The sequence below is a fragment of the Otolemur garnettii genome, unplaced genomic scaffold (assembly GCF_000181295.1).
Source record: "Otolemur garnettii isolate 467f Iridium unplaced genomic scaffold, OtoGar3 scaffold00115, whole genome shotgun sequence".
Lineage (NCBI taxonomy): Eukaryota > Metazoa > Chordata > Mammalia > Primates > Galagidae > Otolemur > Otolemur garnettii.
In genome coordinates this window covers 6,039,123-6,050,544 of record NW_003852510.1, presented here as the reverse complement: position 1 = coordinate 6,050,544, position 11,422 = coordinate 6,039,123, and the positions used below count along the sequence as shown (strand labels likewise).

At 43.9% G+C, this 11,422-nt stretch overlaps 1 protein-coding gene across 2 annotated transcripts in view; it reads left to right on the top strand.

Moving 5' to 3' along the window:
- MTHFD1 (methylenetetrahydrofolate dehydrogenase, cyclohydrolase and formyltetrahydrofolate synthetase 1) overlaps positions 1 to 11,422 on the top strand; it is a 73,726-nt gene that overhangs the window by 23,602 nt on the left and 38,702 nt on the right. For both annotated transcript variants that reach the window (XM_003797401.3, XM_012809873.2), the window contains exons 3-8: positions 1,136 to 1,195; positions 1,887 to 1,940; positions 3,825 to 3,961; positions 4,110 to 4,210; positions 6,019 to 6,155; positions 7,378 to 7,489. In XM_003797401.3, the coding sequence (XP_003797449.1) occupies positions 1,136 to 1,195; positions 1,887 to 1,940; positions 3,825 to 3,961; positions 4,110 to 4,210; positions 6,019 to 6,155; positions 7,378 to 7,489 (601 nt within the window). The remainder of the gene's footprint in view (positions 1 to 1,135; positions 1,196 to 1,886; positions 1,941 to 3,824; positions 3,962 to 4,109; positions 4,211 to 6,018; positions 6,156 to 7,377; positions 7,490 to 11,422) is intronic.

Below are 11,422 nucleotides of genomic sequence, written 5' to 3'. Positions count from 1 at the left end.
CTGACTGTTGTGGCAGGTGCTTGTAGTCCCAGCTACTTGGGAGGCTGGGGCAAGAGAATCTCCTAAGCCCAAGAGTTTGAGGTTGCTGTGAGCTATGACGCTATGGCACTCTACCAAGGGTAACATAGTGAGACTCTTGTCTCAAAAAAAAAAAAAATCAAATTCACCTAAAAGGACTCTTGGCTCTTGAAATTGAAACGAGCGCTACAAAACTGAGACCTGTCTGTGTAAGGGACAACTCAAACTACACTTCAGGCCTTTTCCTGAAATCTGAGGGTCGTGCCAGGTCCCTTAAATACTGTTTCAAAGGCCGGCTCCCTTGGCCATGGTCCTGTTAAAAGGCGTCATGCTTCAGTTGTCTTTGGCACCCAGGGAGCAGCGACATTTCTCTCTGCAATATCCTCTGCAATTTGGGGCATAACCAAACTCAGTGCGGTTTATTTCAACTTTGAAAAGCAGAAACGTCAACCCCTAGAGCATGGAGAAATATTCACAAGATAACATTTTACTGCAAGTGGTTATAATGAAAAGTGTAAATATGTTCATGATTAAAGAATCACAGGGTTCAAGGGTAGAGGTTCAAAGGATTTGGCTTCTGCTCCACGCTTTCCGGTCTGCCTTGAGGGCAGCCAGTTGCCCTTTGCAGAACAGTTGGTATCTGTTCTGTTTAGGCTAAAATGAGGTCCGCCCTCCTGGTGTGACTGGGCACCAGCGATGTCCACTGCCCAGAGGGAGGCTGGAGAAGCTGCAGAATGTGCTCTCTGGGTGCTCCTGCCTCTCGGGGTTTTTTCTTACCTAATGACAGTTTCTCAGCCCTCTGCTCTGTTGTCCTGGTATGTCAGCTGACAGCTCATGTTTGTGCTGTCCCTTGCTTGGTTTCCAGTGCAGATGTGGATAGCCTCTGTCTGCTGGTGGTTGCAGTGGAAATCGGGCCTTGTTTGGGGGAGGGACTGTAGCAGCACCTGTGTTCACATCTCCATTCTGCCCCCACAGGCTCCTTGTTCTTCTGTGAAAGTTCTTTGCAACAAGAGTCGCATGATTAAACATTCCTTTTATTAAAACTGAAACTGTACAAGCTTTTCTGTACACTTTGCCTTCCCCTAATTGTCTGATTTGCATGTATTTATTATTCTAGGTTGGCGACAGAGATGATTCCAATCTTTATATAAATGTGAAGCTGAAGGCTGCTGAAGAGGTAACGCCTAGAGCTGCAGCGTTGCCACATCTCCCCCACTGCCATCACCTCCCCCACCGCCACTGACTCCTGTCTCACCCCTTGCCCTTTGTGCTCCTCCTCAAAAAACTTTTATTACCCAGAGCAGACATTACTGTATTTGTAAGTCAGAAATGGATGACTTTTTTTCTCATTAATAATTTTTTTCGTGCCAGAGAGAATAGGAGGCATGAAATTGTTGGAGTGTAGCAGCGGCAATTAACAAGTGATTGGTTAATGAGTTGTAGTGAGCGAGGGACTAACTCTTCAGAAGATGTAAGTGTGAAAGGGAGACTAGGCTCGGCGCCTATAGCTCAACTGGCTAAGGCGCCAGCCACGTACACCTAAGGTGGCGGGTTCGAATCCCCAGCCCGGACCCGCCAAACAACAATGACGGCTGCAACCAAAAAATAGCCGGGCGTTGTGGCGGGCGCCTGTGGTCCCAGCTACTTGGGAGGCGGAGGCAGGAGACTCGCTTGAGCCCAGGAGTTGGAGGTTGCTGTGAGCTGTAATGCCACGGCACTCTACCCAGGGGGACAGCTTGAGGCTCTGTCTTAAAAAAATAAAAGAAAGGGAGACTAATACCTGGTTCAGTTTAGTTATCTCTGTAAAGAAATGGGCCAGTATCTCAAGTTCTCTTGCCCTTTACCTGTTCTTGATGTCCATTTTACAGATTGGGATCAAAACTATTCACATTAAATTGCCAAGAACAGCCACAGAATATGAGGTAAGCTGTTATGAGTTGATTATTATGAGGCAGCTGAAGTGCTTTCTCCTCTGGGTTTTGGTTTAGTGGAACTTTGGGGACTGACATGTTTAGCTTACACAAGATGTTTAGGTTCTTGCTTCACAGACTCCACATCCAGGAAATCCTTGAAAATACTCGGTACATGGTACAGTATGGATGTACATTTGGTGCTCACAGTGTGATTGCTGTAGCATTTGCTTCCAGATCACCTGTGATGTTCATTAAAACTGGTCCTTTGCCTGTAATCATATGTATTTTTAAAAACAAATATGTATTCCTTTTATGTGTTCAAGAAGAGGCAGAACAAATCAGTGGTGATTAAAATCAGAACTATGACCCAGGTGTGGTGATTCATGCCTCTTATCCTCGCACTTTGAAAGGCTGAGGTAGGTGGATGGTTGAAGCTCAGGAGTTCAAGACCAGCCTGAGAAAGAGTGAGACCCCAACTACTAAAAATAGAGAAAAGAAAAATCTACCCGGGTGTAGTGGTGGGCACCTGTAGTCCCAGCCACTTGGGAGCTGAGGCAAGAGGATTAAGAATTTGAGGTTGCTGTGAACTAGGATGCCACGGCACTCTACTGAGGGTAATAGAGTGAGATTCTGCTCAAAAAAGGTAAATAAATAAAAAGTCAGAACTGGGCGGTGCCTATGGCTCAAAGGAGTAGGGCGCCGGCCCCATGTACAGGAGGTGGTAGGTTCAAACCCGGCTCCAGCCAAAAAAAAAAAAAAAGTCAGAACTATGGTTGCCCATAGAGAGGAGGGTAAACTGTAAAGGGAAAGAAGGGAAAAGGAACTTTTTTTTTTTTTTTAAGAGACAGAGTCTCACTTTGTTGCCCTCGATAGAGTGCCCTGGTGTCGCAGCTCACAGCAGTCTCCAACAACTCCTGGGCTTAGGGGATTCTCTTGCCTCAGCCTCCCAAGTAGCTGGGATTACAGGCATCCACCACAATGCCCGGCTATTTTTTGTTGCAGTTTGGCCAGGGCTGGGTTTGAACCCACCACCCTCTCTATATGGGGCCAGTGCCCTACTCATTGAGCCACAGGCGCCACACGGAAAAGGAACTTTCTGAGGTCATGGAAATGTTCTATAGATGCACCATCCAGTTTGGTAGCCATGAGCCCCAGGAGACTATTTGAATTTCATTAAAAAGAAATAAAATTAAATTTTCACTTCCCCAGTTCCTCTAGCCACATTGCAAGTATTTAATAGCTGCCATTGTATTGTAAGGTGTAAATTATAGAACATAATTATACCCTAAGAACAATCTTTATTATAGAAAGATTACTGGACATTGCTGTCCATTTCTTGATTTGGATGATCATAATGTGGATAATTACTATTATAGTAATAAGTTATAGTTTTTAGCTTCTTTATTTGGTGGATTTCTTACCAGGCACCTGGGAGATACATTCTGTGTTATAGTATAGGCAATCTCAAGATTCAAGGGGGAGTTATATTCTGAGAGGACTATAATTGAACTGCTGGGGAAATGAGACAACCTGATTTTTTTTTGATACAGGCACTCACTTTGTTGTTTTGGGTAGAGTGCCGTGGCATCATAGTTCACAGCAACCTCAAACTCTTGGGCTCTAGTGATTCTCCTGCCTCAGCTCCCCAAGTAGCTGGGACTATAGGAGCCCACCACAACGGCTAGTTTTTAGAAATGGGAATCTCCCTCTTACTCAGGTTGATCTCGATCTCCTGAGCTCAGGTGATCCACCTGCCTCAGCCTCCTAAAGTGCTAGAGTTACAGAGGTGACACTGCACCCCAGCCTGAGACAACCTGATTTTTGCCTTAGAAAGTATGTTTCTCTTCTTTTTTGATTTCTATGTGGTATACAAATTCTGTGTCCTACTATTAGGTAATAAAGTGCGTTACATCTTTGAACGAAGACTCTACTGTACACGGATTCATAATACAGCTACCTTTGGATTCTGAGTGCTCCATTAACGTGGAAGCAGTGGTCAATGCTATCACCCCCGAAAAGGATGTGGATGGGTGAGTATGGTCGGCTTCCTGTATCACGTTGCGTTGTTCCATTGCTAATGTATTTCTATTTGGGGAGCACACCATTTTTGTTTCTAAAGAGTAAAGATGCCTAACTACCTTATTGTTTTCTTAATTTTCATCCCTTTTTTTTTTTTAGATTGACTACTTTCAGTGCTGGGAAACTTGCTAGAGGTGACCTAAATGACTGTTTCATTCCTTGTACGCCCAAAGGATGCTTGGAACTCATCAAAGAGACAGGTAAAAACACACACCAAACACACGAAAGCACCTTTTCCTTGAGCCTGGGCGTGAAAGGTGTAGGAATAAGAAGGCCCATAAGTAAAGGGACTTGACTGGCTGAAGGGCCTCAATATTAGAGGCTTCACTTAAATTCTCTTATCTCCCAACAACCCTATGAAGTATGTACTGTTATTGTTGAATAGCTAAAATAACAGGCTCGGAGAGATGCCCGTGTCCAAGAGACAGAACTGAGATTTATATTCAGAGTTATTTTTTGTAATGATAATAATAAATGATCTATATGGTAATAAGAATTCAGATGATTTAAAAGGATAGAAAGTGATTTTGTCCCTACTCCTGAAATGGGCACCACATCCCCACACTAGTTCCAGGACTGGACAGATGGCTAGAGAAGTAGATCTGCTCAGCTGGCTGTCTTATCCCATCACTAGTCAGCACCTTGCTATTTTAATTGCATTATGAATACTTTTAGCAGAGGTTTTTTTTTACAAGGGAAGTGGGTCTTTATAAAGAAGTAGGTCAGAAGTTTTAAGTGGAAAGTTATGGCCAGCATAAAATAAAAACTTTCTGTGGTTGGCAAAAAAAAAGCCAAGCCATAGGCAAGCCTTGGGGACAGCTATTATAGTTCACTCCTACAATGAAATTTCAGTGTGTTTAGCAGAGAATGTATTACAACTTGATTTAAAAAGAAATCCTGTACGCTATTGCCTCTGAAGGCCTCCCACTTCCTCTTGTTAACAGTGGCACTGTCACGTGTCTGATGCTGCTTCAAGTCTTTTGCTGAATCCTAAAAAGTATAAAAGTGACCTTCTAAACACTTTATACTTCAAGGTCTTCAAGGACATCACGATGTTAACATATAAGAGCTTATCTTTTTCTGATAAAATTGATTTTATGCAACAAGCAAAGGCTGGGCCAGGTGCATTGGCTTGTGCCTGTAATCCTAGTGCTCTGGGAGGCCCAGATGGGAGGATCTCTTGAGCCCAGGAGTTTGAATTTCCTGTGAGCTATGCTGAGGCCATGGCACTCTAAAGTGGGGGAAACAGTGTGAGATCTGTCTCAAAAATAACAAATACCAACAGTCATGGGATATTAGATCTCATCAGCTGGGAGGTGAAATATTGTCACTTGTCCACTATTCGGTGTTCACCAAAACCATCTCAAATGAATAGGGTATGAGTCAGTCCTGAAAAGAACATTGGTACACTACTAAAAAAAATGGATGCTAAATAAGCAAAAAGAAAGCTTTCTATAATACTGCAGTTAAATTTCCCCTTTATCACTTTCCTACAAGTAACCCTTTTGGTCAGGCCCAAAGCCCAACAAGGAATGTGGATGAGGAACTGCACAAATAAACTTTCCAAAGTGGGAAAGAAATATTGATACTAATCTAATTTCTCGCACTTCTCTTCACCCTGTTATGTACACCTTGTTTGTTTGAACTGTTCTTCCATGTAATTTAATCTGATGTCTTCTTCCATATGGCTGTTTAGCTGTATGTCAGCGTTTCTTTTTTCCTTGAGTGTAGGTTTTCTTCCCACTCCCCTATGACTCAATGAATGGATCTTGGCTTAAGCTCCTCTCAAAAACCCACAGTAGGGAGGACACATGTGCAAGTCCCAATTTATAGCTGAAACCCTAGGGCTGAGAATATTATTGCCAAAAAAGGAATGTTTTTAGGAAGGTTTCTGTTTGATGCTAAGAAACTGTTTTTGTATGCTTGTTCTGAATTTTCCCATTTAGGTGGCATGCAACGGAGGGAGCTTCTTTCCCCCAACTCTGATGCGTGCTTGCTTTTTTTTCAGGAGTGCAGATTGCTGGCAGGCATGCTGTGGTGGTTGGGCGCAGTAAAATAGTTGGAGCCCCAATGCATGACTTGCTTCTATGGAACAATGCCACAGTGACCACCTGCCATTCCAAGACTGCCAATCTGGATGAGGAGGTAGGGGCTCCAGAGTAGAGTTAAAGTGTTCTGTGCTATTCGTGTGTGTGTGTGTGCACATGCCTGTGCATGTGTGGTGGGGAATAGCTAATAGGTATGGACCAGATACCACCATGCACTTTACCCTCGTAATTTCATTTAACACCATCTATAAAAATTCCACAATTCTTGTCTCATTTGACAAGATGAAGAAACAAATTCAGATTTAAATAGTTGAAGTTTATACAAAGTTGGCTGGGCATGGTGGCTCACCCCTGTAATCCCAGCATTCTGGGAGGCCGAGGAGGGTGGATTGCCTGAGCTCACAGGTTTGAGACCAGCCTGAGCAAGAGTGAGACCACATCTCTGAAAATAGCCGGGCATTGTGGCAGGCATCTGTAGTCCCAGTGACTCCGGAGGCTGAGGCAAGAGAATTGCTTGGGCCCGAGAGTTTGAGGTTGCTATTAGCTATGATGTCACAGTACTCTACTGAGGATGACAAAGTGAGACTCTATCTCAAAAAAAAAAAAAAAGTTTATACTGAATTGGTTCTGACTGTACTTTTTACCCCAGTTTGCCTCATGTAGATGGGGATTTTCAGTGGGGATTCAGTGGGGATTCAGTGGGGATTCTCAGATTGTCCCCTGTAGCCAGATCCCATGTACATGACAGTGGTGGCCTCAGAGGTGGAGGTGCTCCAGAGGAGGTTGTGGGCAGTGGGCCCGTGGCAGTAAGCAGGACAGATTGTTCTAGACCCCTGCATCAGCTTCCTGAGCCCAAGAATCCTCCCATGTACACATGCCTATCCACAGAGCAGTCACTTGTGTGTAGGGAGAGGACAGAAGGGAGTTGGAGCATGTTTTGTTTTAACCCTCCTCAGCAGTGCTCTGCAGAGGGTGGTGTACCCACCTCTGGAGGAGACGGAGCAGGCTCCAGTGTATTATCTTCCAGGGATTAGTCCAAGGCCTGTGATTCTAAGCCTATGCTCACCTCTACCCTGCAGGTTCTCATCTATTTCCCCATTTGATAAAATGTATAGAGAAAGGGAATTTTAGTCTGCTTATGAATGGACTTGGCATGTGAGGAAATGTCTTGAATTAGAGGCCTTCACCCTAAATCCTGTAAACTATTTGATGACAATTAAAAATTTAGTATTAAGCTCAGGGGTGTCCTTTCTACTTCGAGATTTTTTTGATGTGTTTTTTATTATTCAATTTCTGATATTTCAATCCCCCCTACATAGATAAATAAAGCTGACATCCTGGTGGTGGCGACAGGTCAGCCTGAAATGGTGAAAGGGGAGTGGATCAAACCTGGGGCCATAGTCATCGACTGTGGGATCAATTATATCCCAGGTGAGTGGTTTCGGGGGAGGGTTGAGGATGATGTTTAGGTCATCAAATGAAGCTGAGAGGGAACCTCTCATCTCTTTTTGTGCTTGAAGTACTAATATTTAGAAAGATTGATTTGCCAAAGGTGCGTGCAATAAATGCATACAATAGTTGCCGTGTGCAGGCAGGCCCATCCGGTGTCAGAGCCTGTGATTTACCCACTGTGCTGTGCACCTCCCTAGATGACTTTGCCCAAGGGGAAAGTGGGAGAGGGGCTTTATCTTTGTGTAGAGATTGGCCTTTATTTTAGCAAAGGTGATGGATGGATTTAATTTTTTTTTTTTTTAAAGAGACAGTCTCACTTTATTGCCTGCGGTTCAGTGCTGTGGCGTCACAGCTCACAGCAACTTCCAACTCCTGGGCTTAGGTGATTCTCTTTCCTTAGCTTCCCAGGTAGCTGGGACTACAGGCACCCGCCGCAATGCCCAGCTATTTTATGTTGCAGTTTGGCCAGGGCCAGGTTGAAACCCGCTACCCTCTGTATATGGGACTGGCACCCTACCCACTGAACCACAGGCACTGCCCAATGGATGGATTTAAAATATAGTGTAATCATTGCAATGTGCTGTGAGAGTGCAAAACAGGCGCTCACTTAGCCCGGGGTTCTCTGGGAAGACTTTACAAAGAAGATATTTGATCTGAACTTTTTTCTAGGCAGAGAGGACGAATCTAGCCACCCCTCCCCTCATTAGTATAAGGGTATGTGCCATTAGGTTACATTATTTGCCTTTATAAGGTAACGGCTGAGTCGTAGTTGAGCTCCTCACCTAGGAGGTGTGCCATATACCCCTACATTGTACCTGTTAGGTGGGAGCTTACTGAACAAATCCCCACCCCCTTTCCTGAATTAAACTGTTTTCCTCTTGTATGGGCCTATAGTTGTTAATCTCCTGATTTCAATGTAGTGTTGAGTACATGGTATTAATGTACTCAACCTATTAATCCATTCATGGGATGATGAGCACTTGGGTTGTTTCCACATCTTTATGATTGTGAATTGAGCTGCTGTAAACATTTGAGGGCAAATGTTGTTTTTTATTATTATTATTTTTTTTTTTTTTGCTTGTTTGTTTTTTTGAGACAGAGTCTCTCTTGTCCTGGATAGAGTGCTTATGGCCTAGAAACCTCAAACTCCTGGGGTTGAGCAGTCCTCTTGCCTTAGCTTTCAGAATAGCTGGGACTAAAGGTGTGTGCCACTATACTCAGCTAGTTGTTCTATTTTTAGTAGAGATAGGGTCTCAGTCTCACTCAGGCTGGTCTCAAACTCCTGAGCTCAAGCAATCCACCGGCTTCAAGCTCCCACCAGATGTAAATGTCCTTATGGTGAAATGATTCCTACTAATAGGATTGAGGGAACAAATGGAAGGTCTACTTTTTAGCTCTTTGAGGATTCTCTATACTTCTTTCCAAAAAGGCTGTATAGTTTGCAAACCAACTAACAGTGCATGAGTGTCCCCCTGTCTCTGCCCCCATGCCAGCATCTGCAGCTTTGGGACCTTGTGATGTGGGCTATTCTCACCGGGGAAGGTGATATCTCAGGGTGGTTTTGATTTGCATTTCTCTTATGATCAGGGATGATAAGCATTTTTTCATGACTCCGTTGACCATTCATCTTCTTGGGAAAAGATTCTATTCATGTCTCATGCCCAAAGATCAATGGGGGTTTTCATTCTTTTCTTATTGATTTGCTTGAGTTCCTTGTAGATTCTGGTTATTAGCCTTTTGTGAGATTCGTAGCATGTACATATCTTCTCCCATTCTGAATGTTGTCCATTTGCTTTGTTGTGTTCTTAGCTGTCCAGAAGCTGTTTAGCTTGATCAGGTCCCATTTATTTATTTTTGTTGTTTTTGCAGTTGCCCGTGAAGTCTCATTCTCTGGCCAATATTGTTAAGAGTTTTCCCCATGCTTTCTTCTCAGATTTAGCCTTTCAACACTAAACTCGGCACCTTTATCCCCAAGTTTCTTCTCGTTCCCCCCTTTCACTTGATGTCACCATTCTTCCTTCCCACAGGTTTGAAACCTTTTAGCTCCCCCAGTCATTCCCTATATTGAGTCAGGTTTTAATATTAGGATTTTTTCCTCAGTGTAACCACTGACTGTTGCCCTTGATGTTGGATGGACTGCAGGTGTCCCTACCCCTGGCTGCTTCCCAGCCAAGTCCATTGCACACATTGCTGCCTTGTTCACCTCCTAGCATAGACTTGAACCTCTTCTCCTACGTCACACGCTAGTCTCCTTAGCCTCACACTAATTTCAGTGACCTTTGTGGCCTTTTATCTTGCTTGCACTTTGTGAATACCTGTCTTATAGTCAGCCGGTGTCCCTTGCCTGCACACGATTTGTTTGTCCTTTGCAGTTCCCACACCTGCATCCTTAGTGGGGAACATGGAATTCTTTTTTTTTTTTTTTTTTTTTTGAGACAGAGCCTCAAGCTGTCGCCCTGGGTAGAGTGCCATGACATCACAGCTCACAGCAACCTCCAACTCCTGGGCTCAAGCGAGTCTCCTGCCTCAGCCTCCCAAGTAGCTGGGACCACAGGCGCCCGCCACAATGCCTGGCTATTTTTTGGTTGCAGCCATCATTGTTGTTTGGTGGGCCCTGGCTGGATTTGAGCCTGCCACCTTAGGTGTATGTGGCTGGCGCCTTAGCCACTTGAGCCACAGGCACCAAGGCAGAACATGGAATTCTTTCAAACAAGGTTTCACAGAATGATGCAGCAAATGTATACATTCCCATAGGTTCAAGAAGGGGAGCAACTGCTATTTCAGCAACTGCTGCACAACCAGTACCATGTCAGGGTAGGGGCTCCACAATTGAGCAAGGCTCCACGTCTTCACGTTCATCTTCTTCCTCCTACCTCCTCTCTGTCTATAATGTCTGTTCCTCCTTCCACACCAAGTTTGATTCCCCCTCAACCAGAGATCAGCTCTCCTCTTAAATCCTCTGTGCCTCTATCCTTGTCCATAGAACTTGTAGTTTCATCATCTATGTCTCTTGCTTGGTGTCCTGTGCTGTCTTGGCTAGATAGTCTGCTGCTCACAGGTGGAGTAGTCTCTGTGGTGCCATGTCCAGCCTCCTGCCTTCTGACTTCTGGCACTCATATCTGTTGACTTGTTGAAGTCTTGTTATAGCAAGAATAATCTTTTTTCTCTCTTCCCATCTCAAGTTTGAGATGTAGACACCAAGCTGCCAGGAACATTAGTCACTGTCAAGCCTTTACTGTTTTTAACCTCCCTCCCACTCGCCCCACCGTACTTTTAAGGCAGTAGCTCATAATTGAGCTCTTCTTTTCTTGTTTTATAATTATCTAATAGGCGATAAAGAAATTGCTCTCCTACAACTCCTCTCTTGGAATACTTGCAACATGACATTCTAGCTCATTCTGTTGAAAACCTTGCATCTTCTGTATCATATTTCTGCTTTTGGCATTTTTTTGATTATATGAGAGATGGGGAGGCAAAACCTAGGGTGGGAATCTGGACGCTTGTAGATGGGTAGGAAGTGTGAACTTAAATGCATCATTCTGATTGTAGTGATGGCTGAAGTAGATGGTAAACTCTGAACCAAATCAAAGCAGTATCTTCCCTCCTGGTCAGCAGTGTTTTTACTGATGCTAGGCATGTAGGCATATAAATATAAATAAGACAGGATGTTACTGTTCTCTCAGGAGGGCAGAATCACCAAGTTATAGACCAGTGAGTAGGCTGCAGGACATAAAGGATGTACTTTGCAAATGTTCATTTTAGAAACAATATATTCCACAACTGGACTACTTCTTTGGTCCATATTTTTATTATTTAAATTGTTTGCAAGGTCTGCTCAGGACCTTGGTATTGTAAGTTACTTGCCAAATTAGGAATGAATTAAAGTGTGTACTTTTTTTTCCCAAAAAGAAT